General features: G+C 35.6%; 1 protein-coding gene across 1 annotated transcript in view; it reads right to left on the minus strand.

Moving 5' to 3' along the window:
• The window catches only part of LOC5571969 (potassium voltage-gated channel subfamily KQT member 2), a 494,691-nt gene that overhangs the window by 194,766 nt on the left and 281,442 nt on the right, over positions 1-18,483 (minus strand). The window contains exon 3 of the mRNA XM_021849685.1: positions 14,972-15,996. Within this exon, the coding sequence (XP_021705377.1) occupies positions 14,972-15,957 (986 nt within the window). The 5' untranslated portion in view covers positions 15,958-15,996. The remainder of the gene's footprint in view (positions 1-14,971; positions 15,997-18,483) is intronic.

Genomic DNA, 18,483 nt, shown 5'->3' on the forward strand with positions numbered 1-18,483 from the left:
AGCGGTTCCCAAACATAATCACGAAATTCTCTAAAGCTCAATCCAGTAGGCCAAGTAGACGACAGTAGTGCAAGCGATTTAAGACGAACGTTGACTCCGACTTTGAATGAGATGTACGGCAATGACGTAGTATCCTTCCAAGCAGGAACTAGTTTCTTGATTACGACATCTTTCGTACCTAGCGAATCGGTGACTAGCTTCAGTATTTGTTGCTCGGTGACGCAGTTTTTTACTCTAGTAATGAATAACCAGAATCGATCACTTGGCGATCTCTCTTTCTCTATGCTGCCCAGACAGTCTACGGGTTTTGTGCTTGGCGAAGTTTCAGGTAGAGACAATAGGGATGACTCTGCAAGCGGACGGTTTGCTCTTGATTCCTCGTCACTGGTTGCGACACGGGTTGCAGTCGCAGTACCATTCAAAAGCGATTGATGTAAGGCCACCATTTGTTCCTTCAGCTCAGCAATTTCACCATCGATGCGTTCAATTTCGGTAGGTTTCGGTGTAGTGGCTTGAACGGTTATATTGTTGAGATCAATGCGGTGTTTTCTCATTTTGCGGATCGTTTCGATACACTGATCACACATCCACCAGAAATTTGAGATTTGACGGTACTGTATAAGATCTTCGCGACTCAATTTCACACACGCAGCGTGGAAGACATTGTTGCAGAAACCTTCACAACCAATACAATCAGCACCATGGGCAATAGCTTCTGAGCACTGTTTGCATGTCGATGTAGCTGCTGCATTTGAATACATCTCGAAGAAAGCAATCGCAGTTTTCGAAACCAAACAGTAGTAACTTTAATCCACAAATTAAGTAGATAGCAAGCGTTAACGCAGAATAAGCGTATATCCGTCGCAACGAGGAACGATTGAACTAACGTGTTATGCACTTGATGCGATTATAGGAACAAAAATCACACGATAATGATAAATTAAAAGCAGCGAAAAAAGATCCACTTCGCGATCGCAAGGCACATTCTACTACTTAAATCCAAGATGGTCGCCATATTTTATCACTCAAAATAATACTCTTATTCTTCACTCGACTCGAATGAAACACCAACGATTGAAAACTTGTTTCTTTGTTGTACAAAAAATCATGTTTTCTTTGATTGCACTCGCCATATACGTCACATAGAACATGATTTAGAAAAATGTTCATTTCATAGGGTAAATACCATTGCTCACCTAGTTTCTGTAGCCTATCTTACGCAATTTTTCCTCAGTTTTCTGAAGGTAATCTCAGAATTTAAAACAAGCGGTGCGCTAATGGTGAAAAAACGATTTTTCTAACAAAATTAAAGATGGCGCCCACCTTCAAAATGATGGCCGCCAAATTTTTTTAACGTTAAATGAAAGCTAAATCCTTTCTTCATATGATGCCACTAAGTTTGTTACTTGTTCACCTCGTTAAAATCTACAACTTTGCTGACGATACCATGAAGCTATTCCTTCAATATGTTTAGTTATGTCATTTATAAAAAATCGTCAAAAAATTGACTTTAGTCAAACCGTTACTGCTTTTGAACTTGTGATTGGAAAAATTACTCAAAAATATATGTTAAAATTCAAGTTATGTCTGATGTTCTGTCAAAATTTCATTCAAATCGGTCTATAAATAACTGAGATATAGCTTACCAAAGTTGGTCATTTTGCATGGAAAATCGAAAAAGTTGCAAATGTTTTGTCCAATACTGTACATGTATCAGTTTGTTTCACTGCCCAGTCGAATAGTTCTCGCGGAGTTGCGATTGTGTTTCCATAGTATTTTGCAAGACATGCTCTTTTTGCCATTCGCTTGAGAGTGCCACTAATAGCGTCACTGGGACCTTTGCCGTGGGATGTGGCAAAAAAGTGCCACTCTGCTTCCAATCCATGTATTTTCTTGAAATTACATTAGCTGACAATTTTGTTTTTTTTTTTTTTATAATGAGCTGCAGCTCTATCTGACTTAAAAATAACTTTTAATTTGTTTAACAAAATTCATCAATTTTGAAATAAATAGCTGAACTGCTACTGTGTCATGGGTCTGATATTATAATAAAACTAACATTTTCCAATTTATTATCTTTTTTATGGTAAATCTCGAATGGGTGTATCGTTGCTTGGAAATTACTCCAATGATATCCTTGAGCAGCGTTTTGTATGATAAAACTATAATTTTCAGAAAAGTCGCTAATTACCAGTATTTAACCTTTTTTTAAGGAGTCTTTATTGTTTAGTAGAAAAGCAGACTGTTATTTGCAAATAAAATCATGAGTTATGAGCTTATCAACTTTTTTTTAGGTAGATAACAATACAAACATATTCATTATTTCTTATTGATCTGGCGTTTAACGCAGGTACGTTTAGTAAGTTTTTTTTTTCACAAAACTCTTTTTAGAAAAGAATTTAATGGGGTATGGATAAGGTTGTTACTTTCCAATGTTTGCAATACTGTTGTGATACCCTTCATACCATAAAAATCCATCGGATTGTTAGACGGAGTTGATTTTCTCATAGGCAGAGGCGAAATCCATTGATTGCTTTCATTTAAAAAAACATAATCACTGTATAATTCCGTTTTTTAACTATTCTCAATAAAAAATACAATCTGTTTTCTGATTCAAACTCAAATTTATCTCTTGAAAACACGATCATAATTGATGTTTTAAAACAAAATCTTTGAAAAAAATTTCTGTTTTGGACTTCGAAGTTAGAAAAACTTTTTTTCCTAAAATATGCCCAATTTGCAATGTATGGACGACTTTTAGTAATATTAATTACGAAACTTTTTGCTTAAGGATGATCAAAATCTGTAATGGCCGTTTTTTTAAATCGACTTTAATGTTTTGAATCATTTTATTTTCAGTGTGGAAAATCTGTTTTTATTTTTTCAATATTTTTTTTCTAAAACGTCAGGAAATTTCACGACAATCCCCCATACAACACTTTTTTGTAGGACTTACCGTTTTCGAGTTATACGGGTTTATAAAAAAAGTAAGAATAAAAACTTTGACCCTTTCCATATGTTAGTCTAGATCGATTTTGAAAAAAAAAACAAAGTATGTGAAGTATCTTAGTTTCACATAGTCTTCACACCCAGAAAGTTTCATTGAATTCTGAAGGGGTGCTGCAAATCCCTTTGTCGAGTTGGCGTGAAATCCGTCAAAGGGGTGTTTATTGTGCCCTTAATTTCACTACTTATCTATTCTGCCGGCAAGATCTTTGATATAACTCCGGTGAATTTCTGTGTTTTGAAAGTTTTCTTGCTAAGACCGTTGCGCATTTAATCTTACGTAGAATCACCGGTTTTGGCCAGACACAGTGAAAATATTAATAAAAAAATAAACGACTTGCCCTGTGTGTACTGCAAATACGTCAAATGAAAGCTCTCAATCCATATTATGTAAAACAAATATTGGAACTAAGCTGAAACCTTGTGTTCACATTGAAAAACACGTTGGTCAAAATTGGCCACCAGATCCAGTTTCAGTCACATGTTTATATTTATATATGGTTCTTAAATTGGCCAATAACATTAATTTTTCCAAATCTATATAAATAAAAATGGAATGGTGTTTGTATGTCACGAAATAACTTGAGAACGAGTCAAAGGGTTTACCTGATTCTTCCACAGTTAGGTTCTTGAAGTGTTCCGACGTGTTTGTGTGTTTAAAAAAACTCAAAATATACACCGGGAATGTCGAAAAACGAGAGTGAATATAACTGTCTTTTTGTATGAGACGTCACATGGCGCTTTTCAACAGCCTACTTGATGGCAAAACGAAGTTTGCCGGGACCACTAGTAAATTAATAAATCAGGTGAATGGATATTAAAACGTTTAAATAATGAGGATTTTTTTTCTTTCATTTTTTGTATCGATTTGGTTATTCGTGTATGTATCCCTAACATGTGAATATGCTCTACTTAACACGAAATGATTCATACCAATTTGTTGTGTAAAAAATGGTGTTTAACCCTCCTGCGCCCAAAAGTGAACTGTTATAGATACAAATTTAGTTCCAACCAGGTGAATCGTTATGCTTAATCTTGGTTTTTGATGAACCGGTTCAATTTACCGGTTCACTTTCGAACCGGTAAATCCATTTTTTTTATTTCAGGAGATAACCGCTGAAGTTTGCTGCTATAATTTGGTAGCAGTTTAATCGTAAACTCAAATGTGTAACTTTTTGAACCGTTTCATTCTACCGATTCACTTTTGAACCGGTTGAAAGAATTATCTTTATTTCAGAAAACATTCCGTGAAGTTAACTTTTAACATTTGATAGAAGATTAATCCTACAAATGTAATGTATAATTTATTGCACCGGTTCATTTTACCTATTCATTTTTGAACCGGTAAAATATTTTAAACAAGATAATTAGAGAAAATTCTGTTTTATTTTGATGGAAATAAAGGCGTTCGACTGAAATGTGTCATATTTTGAACCGGTTCATTTTACCGTTTCACTTTTGAGCCAGCATATAAGGAAACTTATGCAGTTAGTGATTCTTCTTCAATTGGACGTATTTTTAAAATAATGAGAATCAACGTGTAATGTTATATTTTTTTTATTTGATGAGCCGGTTCATTATAAATATTAATTTAATCAAAATTTATGTTCGATGTTTTGCGAAATAATAAATCTTGTTTTTTAGATAAACCGCTTCGGTAAAATCAATAATTTTTATTTCAGAAGATTACCGCTAAAGTTTGCTGCTATAATTTGTAACTTTTTGAACCGATTGATTTCGCAGATGCACTTGTGAACCGGTAAAATCATTTATTTTCATATCAGAAAATAACCCGTGAAGTTTACTGCTATCAATTGATAGCAGATTATTCGAACAACTGAAATGTGTTGTTTTTAAACCGGTTCATTGTACCGATTCACTTTTAAGCTGGCATTTAAGAAAACTTGTGCTTACTTTTTGAACCGGTATTTTTTCCCAGAAGATAACACGTAAAATTTACTGTTTTCATTCGATATAAAATTAATCATACAACTGTAATGTTGTACTCTTAGTATTAGTTCATCACTTCTGATCCTGTACATTTTTCATTTTTAGTTTTTAAGATACTCAGTAAAGTTTGCTGTTTCAAGGTGGTAGTTTGTAACTTATATGTAACTGTTTGAACTGGTTCATATTACCGTTTCGCTGTTGAACCGGTGAAACCATTCATTTCTTATTTTAGAAGATTTCTTTCAGAATATAAGCGGTAAAGTTTACTGGCACTATTTGATGGATATTTAGTCGTACAACTGAAACGTGCTACCTTTTTGATCGGTTCATTTTACCGATTCCTTTTCGTTCCAGTAAGATCATTTTTATTTCAGAAGACGAAAGCTAAAGTATGCTGTTATAATTTGAAAGCAGTTTGGTGGCACAACTGTAATGTGTAACTTTTTGAACCGATTCATTTTACCAATTCATTTTTGAACCAGTAAAATAACAATATCGGCATTTAAGGGAAGTTGCGCAGTTTGTGATTCTATTTCGGTTGAACGTATTTTCATAATAGTAAACATCGTAGTGTAATAACATCTTGTTATTTGATGAACTAGTTTATTAGTCATACCAATTTACTCTTGAATTGTTTTTTTTTCTGTTTGCTAATAGAAATTTGTTTGTACGACTGGAATGCATACTGAAATGCGTTTCTGATTTGTTTATGAAACGGTTTGAATAAATATGCAATTATAAAATCAAACATATCATGTTTATGATTCTACAGTCAACTCACAATATTGAACGGACCATCGAGCTAGGGAGATATAGCTACAGTTCAGAGCAACTGCTATTGAAGTGACCAGCGAAGTAGCCATGTAAACTTACTTCTACTTTTGTTCTTTGCTTCGATATCAAGCTACGGAACATAGAGTTAGGCAAAGTAGATTGTATTTCGATTGGAGGTATAATTATAAGATTCAAAAGATTTTATTGAGTAGAAGCGTAACGTTGATATTGTTACATATATGTTTAACAGATTGACGGGCCTAGTACACTTTTGAACCTTCAAACAATATTGAACCATAACGAAACCATTCATAATTTACAACAAATATATGTGAGTGAGTTATTGAACCTGTCCATTTCATCGCTTTCAAAAGCGTTAGATATGAAATATATGTCCCTATATAAGGCATATATGCCATGTAATAAAAAAGAGATTGTATTATTAACTTTTTGTTTTTTTTTTGTATATTGATAATAATAAGAATTTAATAACGTACATTGTTCTATGAGAAAGTTTTAGTGAACTGTTTGGCCTACTAGAAAAAAATACAAACTGAAAAAATATTTGATGTTTTTTATGAAAAATTTGGCCGATTTTTCAAAATGTTGTGTTTTTGCCAAAATAAATACGTTCTGATGGTACAATAATAATCTTGAAATGACTCTAAACCATAATGATTATAACGATAATCTCTGAAAGCAGCCATTTCGAGTTTAATGCTAAAAATAATTATTAATATATTAAAATATGTAATTTTCATTAGTTATTCGCGATTCTCCATCATTAACAATACGTTTTCAAGAGTAAAGACCATATATCTTTCCATTTACATATTTTCCTTGATGGAGAATCGCGAATAACTAATGAAAATGGCCTATTTCAATTTTGCATTTAACTCGATATAATTCGAGAATTGTTAATTCTAGAGAAATTGTCCATAAAATCATTATGATTCAGAATAATTTCAAGATTATTTTTGTATCATCAGAAAGTATTTATTTTGACAAAAAATCAAAAAGAAAAATTCGACCAAAAGTTGTTCTTAGAAAAACTTTTTTATCATAATTTTCTCCATCATGAAACTTTGTCCCAAACATCTGTAGACTATCAAGGTTCTGTGGTGAAAAATAAAAAAAAAATATTAAAAATGGGGTTTTGTGTAATTTAAACTTTAAGTTTTATTTTTGATTTTTTAATGAAAATAAATAATCTATTTTTCCAGTATATATTTTTTTCTTATAATCCAAACGGTTCACTACAATTTCTTAATAGAACATTTTGCCTTAATATCAACTGTTTCGGAGTTTGAATTTGCTTGCAAAAATATATAGGCCATTTTCAAAAGTTATTCTTGAGTCAAAATGATCAATTTTTCTATGGAAAACACTTATTCTACCATAGCAAAAACATGTGCAAATCGAAGGCTATCGAGTACGATTTTTATTTTCATTCTGGATGGAAGTCGTCTTTTGGGACTCTGAGGTGCTTCCAAAAACAGGTTCTCGGTACCATAATAAATACCGCGGTGGCCATTTTTTATTTTTCTCGACATCTTACGACTATTATTTATTGCTTCTTACAGGTACTTTCTGAATATTATTGTAATCCATTGTCATGTTAAATGCATAGACGAAAATTTGTCAGAGATGAAAAAATCGGAATAAAAAGAACATACTGTGTCCAAAAATTTAATACCTCAAATTTATTTGAAGCACAGTTGAAAACAATGCAAACCACGTTTGTTTTGATATTGAATGTCGTTTTGATTTTCTGTTATAATAGAAAACAGAAAATAGACTTTTTCTGCTTGGAGTCGATTCCCGGTGGCCACTCCGGATTGATGCGGACCACTTTAAGCAAAATCAAACTAGATAAGTATAGCTTTCATTTACAACTAATTTCACGGAAATCAAAGAAAAATTAGATTTTTGACAAGCAAAACAAAACAGGTGTCACCTAGAGGTGACACTGGGCGTTGGGGGGTTAATCCACCATGATTTCAATTGGCGCTATGGCAAAAACCAATGCTTCCACCCAACTACCCGAATGGTTTGTGTATGTCACGAGTTGACTTGAGAATCCGTCAACGAATTCATATGATTCTTTCACTGTTGTTCTGGACAAAGTCTCCAACGTAGGAGACGGACCTGGTTAGAGCACACTGTCCTCTCACGCCAAGGACCTGGGATCGAAGTTCATCCCAGACATAGTCACTTATTTAATTTGTTTACTGGCATATCGGTCTATTTTGCTCGAAGTTAGACGGAGCATGGAGAAGAAAGCAATCAATGGGTGGCTAGGTACCGTAAGAGAGCGGCGAGAGATATTAATTAAATGGAAATGGATTAGATGTTACATAAGGCATATCATATGAAACAGTATTACTTGAAACGTCCTTCCTTGTGGCTAACATCCCCTATGGGAACGGCTTGGCGTGTTGTTTGAATAACACTACCAAAATAGCGAGCTAGTATTCATTGCTTTCTTCTGCATGCTCCCTCTTACTTCGATCAAAATAGACCGATATGCCGGTAAACAAATCAATATAATTATCACGGTCGATACCTTTGTATGTAGATAGGATATAAGAGTTATAGTGACGGCTTCCTTCGGAAGGGAAGTACAGCCGTTGGTCTCGAGATGAACTAGCCTAGGACTAAAAATCTCGGTAATAAAGATAGAAAAGAAAAAAAAAGACTACAGTGTGTGCGTGTGAGGGAAAAGGTTCAATAAAAAATCCTCGTAAAACAACAGTTTACCTGCAATTTATTTCCCATTTGCCAGGGGGAAGGGGGAGAGCATGAGCATGAGTATGGATGACCGTTTCGTAGTTTCACTACGTAATTAACCAGAATAAGTTGCACAGAGATTTAATGAATGGGTCTTGGGATTAGCTACCCATTCTCAAAGTACACAAAGTGAGAACTCAAAGTTCAAAAGCCAAAAACAGCGCCGACCACGTCCTTACGATCATTGGGGAAGAGAACCCAAGTAACACCAAAAACATCTTTCTAAGTGGCAGGTAGAGGATGATGTTATATAAGAGGTTTATAAGTGAAATCCAAGACAACTTTTGCAATATTGAAGCTATAAAATAGTTTTCCAAAAACATATTATAATCACACATTAAATCAAATAGTGACCAATTGCCTAGGTAAAATACAGTTCCATGAGCGTTATTATAACTTCATAAGGACTTGTTACCATTGACAAGAAATAAGCTTCAGTGATTTTTGTTTCTGATTGGTTGGTTACCGAATGCAAAAACATAAAAGTGAATTGTCGTCAGATAATTGTTCAATTTGACCTGCATCATATTTTACCCACTCCAATCTGCCAGTGTTTTCTTCCAAAATTTTGATAGTCCTTTCTCAACATGGTAATGGAAGATCAGCTGGTAAAAGCTTCCAAGATGACACGAGAGAAACAACTCACTTTCCGCAATATTTTCACGTGTGTTAGGTAAACAGCCTCGTTAGGTTGGAATTATTTAATGACATACTGCAGCAATTGGAAACAATGATGTACTACACAAGTCAAAATGTTTTGCTCCATCAATGGCTTTTTAATCTGGTGCCGAACAGTTTCGTCTCACTAGAACTTACACTATTCCTTATGCCGTATCATTGTTTCTTTATAGAGCGGTTCCACAGAAAATGAAGATTTTTTTTCCCAAATTTCATTTTTATATTTTTTGATTTGGATGAAATTTTGCACATGCTTTCTTTATGCCCAAAAATGCCTTTTTGCATCATCGGCTCGCCATTTTGGCTCTAGCCTTACTTTTGAGAAGGGCCTAAGAAAAAATCCTTAATAATTTTCAAAAAATTATAACTTAGAAACGGTTTGTCCGATCAGTTTGGTGTCTTCCGCAATGTTTTAGGTTATTGTTGGGACTATCTGGAAAAAAAATATACACTGTAAAAAAAATGTTGTATTTTTTTATATATCAAAAATAAAGCTTAAAAATCAATTTTCTCAAAAATCGTATTTTTGATTTTTTTTTATATGTTAAAGTAGACAAAAATAAAGTCTTTTGCACAGTGGGTCAAAATGGAGAAATCATGGACAAAAAAGTTATGATTTTTTTAAAAAAATGTTGATTTTTCAATATGGTCTAAATAAACTTTTTGAATGCTTTTCGACCAGATTTTATGAAAGTACGCAAAATTTACAACAAAAAAGGTATATAAGAAAATTTTGCTAATTGCTACCGAAACATTTGAAAAGTTTATTATGACCATTTTCAACAAATTCACCTTTAAAAAAAAAAAATCATAACTTTTTTGTCCATGATTTCTCCATCTTGACCCACTGTGCAAAAGACTTCATTTTTTGTCTACTTTAACATATAAAAAAATAAAAAAAAATGAAAAATACGATTTTTGAGAAAATTGATTTTTAAGCTTTATTTTCGATATATAAAAAATTACAACATTTTGTTATACAGTGTATATTTTTTTTTCAGATAGTCCCAACAATAACCTAAAACACTGCGGAAGACTCCAAACCGATCGGACAAACCGTTTCTAAGTTATATAATAATGACCGAAAATTGAAAATTATATCATAATTTTGTATTAAAATCGCTGTATCTTTAAAACGGTAAAAGTTAGCCTGATTTTTCCGTAAACCTTTTTTGTTGTAAATTTTGCGTACTTTCATAAAATCGAGTTTAAAAATATTTAAAAAGTTTATTATGACCATTTTCAAAAATTCACCTTTTTTCAAAAAATCATAGCTTTTTTGTCCATGATTTCTCCATCTTGACCCACTGTGCAAAAGACTTCATTTTTTGTCTACTTTAACATATAAAAAAATAAAAAAAAAATCAAAAACACGATTTTTGAGAAAATTGATTTTTAAGCTTTATTTTCGATATATGAAAAATTACAACATTTTTTTACAGTGTATATTTTTTTCCAGATAGTCCCAACAATAACCTAAAACATTGCGGAAGACACCAAACTGATCGGACAAATAGTTTCTGAGTTTTAATTTTTTCAAAACTGTTAGGGCTTTTTTTTCTTAGGCCCTTCTTAAAAGTAACGCTAGGGTAAAAATGGCGAACCGATGATGCAAATAGGCATTTTTGGGTATAAAGAAAGCATACGCCAAATTTCATCCAAATCAAAAAATACAAAAGTAAACCGACATTCGAATTCAAATGGAACCGCTCTATAGTAGTATCACTGTTTTCCACTTTGTTTCCACTAGCCCGCTACACTCCCGTTCGAATACATTTCTGCCGTTCTTTGAAAGTTCCGAAATTGGTTTAAAATCATAAAATATTTGTTTGATGAAATGGAAGCTGTTGTGTGCTTGCCTCCATCATTATTACTGCATTGTTTACAAGCAAATAATATTTTGACGTTTTATTTGTTTTTGAAAAAGAAGCTATAATTAAGTTATTAGGATGTTATAATGACTATCGCAAAAACAAAATAATTACCTATTCGAGAAGATTTTTTAAGCTTGCTCTCAAGATGTTTTATAAACGTATATTATAAGTGTTTTCACATACCTGATATTAAGCTTTCATCAAGACATATATTGAACGTAATGTCAACATCTTAAATGAAGCAAGATTTATTCAAACAGAAAAATGCTCATCAAATTACCGATTAAAAGTATGCAACTATGGTAGCTAGGAAAATATACCTCAAACTTTAGATAAGTGATCTAAATTCAATTTGGTTATGCGGAACAGATGTGTTTTTTTGTAAATAGGAAACATCATCATATGGAATAAATTTGACCGATTCAACATCCAGTCATTGTAAAGAATTATTGGTTAATATTTATATTCCATACGTATTCCAAACATATTCGAACAGCACTATAAGCTTTGTGCCATATAGTTTTTTTGTGTGAATCAAAACTAATCTGACAAAAAACTGAAATTTTGATGATTTTGTATTCCATTATTCCATTACATCAAAGGCGCATGATTTCTTTGAGAGTCAAATTAAAAACTGCACCGTATATCTCGAACCGCATTGGAAACATGACTCATATTAATGAAAATAATGCATTCTAAAATAATAAAATCAAATAATAAAAAATCATCGACATCATTATTTAGAAATAACTTTTTGGGATAAGATGGCCAAGTATAACCCGAAATATTTTTTTTTTTCATTTATGTGTACAATCTATTTTGATGTCCACGTTATTGAACTTGATGATAAGCAGCTTGTTATATAAACGCTTTCTCCAAGTTCAATCACTAGCAAACGGCTACATTGCAACTGACACACCTTGCTGTAATATAAATGTGATTTGCAAGTTATATTGCTTGAAATCAGCTTGATTACAACAAATGTAATCAGCTTGATTACAACAAATTGACATCTTTTGTTAGCATGTATTGTTCACAGAATACCTTTGTATAACTAACTGCTGTTTGAGATTCAGTCGGTAATTCTATTATGTTGAAAATACGTCTATAAATCGTCAATTGAATGGAATTATAAGTGCTTTGGTTTGATTACGAGACATCTGTAAGATGTAATATAAGCCGCCATTTTTTGCGCTGTTTGAGCTATACAAGTGTACGACATTAAGTCAGTAATACTAAAAAACAACAACCGAACATGTATAAAACGTGCATTTGATACAGTTATATGACAAGTTGTGTTACTTGGGAAGGAATGTTAGTTAATCAACCATTGTTACTAAAGAATCTTCTGCATCCCCACAGTTGTCATGAGAAGGATATTGGGTTAGTGGGATAAATTAAGGAACTGAGAGTCACCATTAATTGTCGATATGATCCATGATACATTTACGCATAACCGGATTCAGGATATTACTAGATAATCGCATTGCATGCCGAACAAACGAAATCTTGATTATATCGTGATCCTTGGAGGATCAAGCAATATAATAAAAGCACCAAACATTACTAACAATATTGATTCTGATACATTATACCCAAACCAAGATATCAAACGGGCCTTCCTTAGCCGAGTGGTTAGAGTCCGCGGCTACAAAGCAAAGCCATGCTGAAGGTGTCTGAGTTCAATTCCCGGTCGGTCCAGGATCTTTTCGTAATGGAAATTTCCTTGACTTCCCTGGGCATAGAGTATAATCGTACCTGCCACACGATATACGAATGCGAAAATGGCAACTTTGGCATAGAAAGCTCTCTGTTAATAACTGTGGAAGTGCTCATAAGAACACTAAGCTGAGAAGCAGGCTCTGTCCCAGTGGGGACGTTAATGCCAAGAAGAAGAAGAAGAAGATATCAAACGATCCTAGAAAATTGAAGAATTCTGCGTCCATTTAGATTAAGTGTTAATCTATGTATGACTTAATCTATCCCTAAACATCAAAATTATTACCATAAATTGTTCATAGAAACTGCATTTCAGCATGCCGCACCAGTCTAACCTTACATCAACCGTGACGTTGATAACGTTCGATGATGATGATGATGACGATGGTGACGGTGATGGGTATTGCTTCGGATTGATTTTGACAAGCGCTCAAATGCAGCAGCGAAGGCAATGGCTGGGGCTCTCTACTCAGATGACGCCGCTGCACGGTTAAGCTGCCATACCAATTTCATTATTCATTGTTTTCGGGAGGTGTACATTTTTGGTCGTGTTGGTGGATTTTTATTTGTCACTGTCGGTGCTCGATGGGAGTAGAACCACTGACAAATGAATGTAATTGTCTGTAGAAATTGTAGAAATATTATGTTTGACTAATTTTCAAGAAAGAATCTAAAAACGTTGAAAGGACAAAATATTTAAAGGAAAAAATATGCAAAAAAGATACTTTTTTCAAAGAAGGGTGAATATACCCGAAGCAAATAATTGTCGACTTTTTTATCATTCGGTCTCTTGTTTTTTACTTTATACCTTTTACGAAGATCAAATGAATTTCTTTGTGTAATCAAAAGTGCCATATAAAGCTAAAGAGTTAACTCCAAACGCCCGTTTGTCTGTGCCGATGCACGTATTTGGTAAAGCACTAGGGATATCGACAGGTTCGGTTCCAAATGGGGGGTGTCAGTTTGATGAGTTTGAAAAAGTGGAACGGGTACCTACAGCATAAAGGGAAATTGATTTTGTTCGTGCCGAATGTTATTAGAGAATGAACGGCTGCGGGTTATTTGTGGCGCCGATCCACAGCAGGGGTAGAACAAACAATGATTATGACTTTCCATGATTTTTTAGTTATTGATTGATGAGAGGCAGCTTCTGTGGTGTGTTCTCCTAGTTGAAATAAGCATAAGCACCCTTTTCGACCTGATGCAAAGTGCTTCTCAGGTAGTCGAGAGTTGGTGTCGCCAATATGGCCTTTCGGTTAACCCGAATAAATCATCTATCGTTCTCTTTATGGAAAGACGAAACCGCGATGGAATTTGACCTTTACGTCTTTGGCACTGAGATTAATGTGACTAATAAGGTTAAGTATGTCGGAGTCGTTCTAAATTCCAAACTTGCCTGGGCATCTCACATTGATTTCAGAGTCAAAAAAGCTTGCATGGCTTATGGTCAATGCCGACGAATTTTTGGTGAAACATGGGGCCTCAAACACAAATATATCAAAAGAATTTAAACAAAAGTTGTGCAACCAACATTGGCATATGGTATGTGGATCAGTTTAGTTACACACACACTTAATAACACACGGGTAGAAATCAGAATCCAAAAACATGATTATGGCTCATGATATCATGATTCCAGCGTGTTTTCGTCTTATGAAAATACACCATGATTTGGACTCATTATATCATGAGTCAGATTGCCGTAACGCGACACACACGTTAGGTTTTTGTAGCTGATTGCTCGGAATCATGATTCAAATGCCAAAAATGCTGAGTCGCGCATCCGTTTATGATTGACAAAATAAAAAAAAAGTTAAAAATAGCATACATTGAGATTCGAGCCAAGAACCTTCCGATTGTAAGCCACATAATCTACCACTCAACCGCTTCGTCATCTTGAATTAAGAGTGATCGATACGAATGAGATGAAGCAAAGTGCGCCGCTTAGTGTTTTCACACTGGATGTTACGCTTATGAGGAATCATGATTTTGACTCCAGGATTTGTGATGATTTATGACCTAACCAATTTATGAATTTCATGATTTGTAAATCATGGTGCGGGGATCAGATTTTTATCCGTGCAATGTCCTAGATGCTACGGCTTAGCATTTCAAAAGTGATATTATCTTTATTATTGTTGGAAAATATATGGTTGTTCTTATATGCAAAGAGTACTTACACAGAAAAATGATATATAAAACACAGCCACCCGACCGGATGCTCGAGGAACACGTAGAACCGCTCCTGCACGGTTTTACCCCTGCGATGATGGAAAACATATTTGGCTTTGAACGCTTGGTCGATCGGCAGTGCTATGGGATAGTACGGATCGGGAACGCCAATCTTCTGCGCGATGGCCCCCGCTTCGTCCCCGACCACGTCGCACGGATCGTCGTCCCCCGGGAGCACATCGCACGGATCATCCCCTGTCGTCACCCCATCGAGGATGTCCGCATTCGAGCGGGATCGTGACCGACTTCGGTTCTTCCGACGCATCGGAGTCGGCACGCGCCGGTGGTGCGGCTCGAAGCGCCCCGTTTTACCGGTCCGGAAGCGCCTCAGAAATTTCAACGCACGCGGCGAGGAAGACGGTTGTTCCGCCGCCGCGTTGGCAGCGTTCAGCTCGGTAGTTTCGATCGCCGATTCGATGTCGTCGACCAGGTCGTCCTCCGAGCCACGTAGCGCCTGATAACCTGCGCAAGGACTCGGCGATTGGGTTGTGGCCGTTCCGGTCCCACCGGTGTTGATTCCCGTGGCCAGTCCATTGCTCCCGGCGCTTGGACTGGCGGAGATCGTTTGGCCACCAATGCTACTGCTACCGAGCAGGTTCGTCGTCTCCTTAACGGGAGATTTGAGCACACTGAGCACCAGGTCGTCACACGCAACGCCTCCAAACTGGTGACCGCCGCTTCCGCGATCATCGCCGAACGATCGCGAGTTTGATGCTTGCATATGAAGATTGCTGATCTGGTGGATGTTACCATAGGAATAGTGACGCGGTTTACTGCTGTATTGCTGATGTTGTTGTTGGTGTTGGTGCAGCACTAGTTGCTGTTGCTGTTTTGCTTCTTGCTGCAGCCGAAGGTTCCGTGACTGCCGAAAGAGATTCTCCTGCTCGTCTCTGTTCATTGTTATCGTGGTTGCACTGAGCACAACCGACAACATTTGACCCCGGATGCCGGCTAATTGGACGAAAACCGCTGCCTAAGGGTATGCGATATATGTATTCGATCATGTCGTCTAAAAAACGAAACGATACACGGAATTCATAGCTTTCTTTATCCAGCCAACATACTTTTCACTTACTGAAAAACATACTAAAATGTGCATTACTTTTTTGATTTTCAATAAACTTTGAAATTTCAGATCATCCCGAAAAATTCTTCTAGTTCATGGTTTGAAGAATTTCGGAATATGGTCCAAGTGGTGTTGGATTTATTCCGGATTGTCTTGAGTTACAAACATTTAGTATATCATTAATTTAACGGATATCAAAAGATCATGATCAGCTAGAATTATGGTGTCTTCGGCAGATCAAGAGCTTTCTGGCAGTGAGGAATCACATTGGGAATTCATTCGTTAAGTGGCGTTAATGACAAATTTTCTTCAATCTTCTATATCTTGAGATCGCTTATCGAGAAGCTACAAGCATTTCTCTCAAACGAACATCGGACACGTTGGGTAGTATGTTCTCATGCTCAAACCAAAACACTCGAACTCGAACCCGAACCTGAACTCAAACTTGTGTACCGTGCACATCGGTGGGAACACCGCTATATGTGGTACAAAATCCAAGTATAATGACCGTTCTCATTTTAAGTTTTAGTAAGTTTTTTTAAGGATGTTAAGATACAGCCATCTAATGGATGAATCTTTTATCACTTCTTCATTGCAGATAACCCTTGAACTGCTGAACAATCTTGCTAAAGGCAACTCTATGACACTACTTCGAACGCAATTACCTCGAACACCATTACCCCGAAAGCTTAGTAATCTGATAATGGTACGGTTTGGAAGATACTATACTAATTGTTTGGTTTCCTGTACGAAATGATTATTGATTTTTTTTTCATGATGCATCTCTTCAATATTTTATTAAAAATTTCAAATGTCGATGATGGGAGAAACATTAAGCATTAGATTCAAGTTTTGCCCAATCAATTACGGCATTCTAGTTTGAACGTGCATATCTGCAATCAGTGAACTCTGAGAACATTGAAAAAATCTCCCACTTATCGATCTCTATGACAAGCATGATCTACTCGTTAACGTTAAGGTGAAGATGAATCGAAGCCAAACTTCAAATTGTCAAGAGCACATATCTGGAGAACCGAACACCTGTTCGAGCTGAAAACTTAATCGATTGGTCACCTTTAGCTAGTGACCTATCGATAAGGTTTTCAGCTCAAACGGGCGTTCGGTTCTCCAGATTTGTGCTCTTGAAAATTTAAATTTTGGCTTCGATTCATCTTCACCTTAATGTTATTTAACCCTTAAAAGCCCGAGATGAACCATGAATTTTTAAATGGCCACAATTTGGAGACTAGTAGATCAATTAATTGGAAATAAATTTTCAAGTAAATGCGGTTAGTTGGTCTTGCAGTCTTTGGATGAGACAGCCCCTTGACCCTCTTCTTTTTCTAGGTAACGGAAAAAGCGTGAACACGAGGGTTTTAAAATGAGCCTCAAACGGATATCTCAACATCCAAATGAGCTAGAAGCTTGGTGTCTTCGGCAAAGTTATTCGGCAGATCAAGATCTGGCGATAAAAACGCTTTCTATTTATATGCAATGCTTAGTCCAAAAGCGTGCTGGTTACGGAACATGAGTCCGTGCTTGATACACCACGAATCATAATTAATGAAAATATTTTTGTTATGGCTCAAAGGTAAAGGGATCGAAATGAAAAGGTGGATAGGCGTCGCAAGAGAGCGACCAGATTGAAATTTTATTAGGTGGTGAAAATTGAGCAAGCCATTTTTAAAGTCAGTACGCATCGAAGCGTACTGCATTCTACCTAGCTTCTCTACTGGAGAAGGGTTGGCTCAAAGCTCTGAGCTTTGCTACCAACACAGGCAATCACCGTCGATACCTTCTCCTATACATAATTAATTAAACAAGATGGATGGAGCCGCCAAAGACACCAACCTTCTAGGTCATAATGATCTTGAGATGAAAAAGTTTAAAAAATAATCCCTCTCACCACCTAGTGGATGAATTCATGTTCATGTTTTTACCACTCTTGATATGCTTGAATTAGTCTGCAGAACACATAAGCTGAAATTTAGCTTCTCATGATCTTGAGATTTAGTAGAATTACGGAAATTCGGTACTAACGCCACCTAGCGGTTGAATTCTCACTCAGATTTGTCACCGCCAGATAGCTTTTAAGGCTAAGTAGCCCGTCATTCGTTTTGGCAACAATGATGACTTTTCAGCTTGCATTTCAAAGTGATAAAACTCAGTCTTGATAGTTTATATTGACTTGAATAAGTATCACCGTACGCGCTAACATACATAAAGTATGCTGATACTTTTTCAGCTGTGTCAGTACAAAACCAACTGATTTTCTTTGATTCGAAATCGTGAGATGAATTAGCAACAATCATCAACGACGCGTACAAATTTCAATTACGGCCTACTTCGCCTTAATCTGTTGAACAAATTTGCCGAAGACGCAAAACTTCTAGC

Source organism: Aedes aegypti, chromosome 3 (genome assembly GCF_002204515.2).
Source record: "Aedes aegypti strain LVP_AGWG chromosome 3, AaegL5.0 Primary Assembly, whole genome shotgun sequence".
Classification (NCBI taxonomy): domain Eukaryota; kingdom Metazoa; phylum Arthropoda; class Insecta; order Diptera; family Culicidae; genus Aedes; species Aedes aegypti.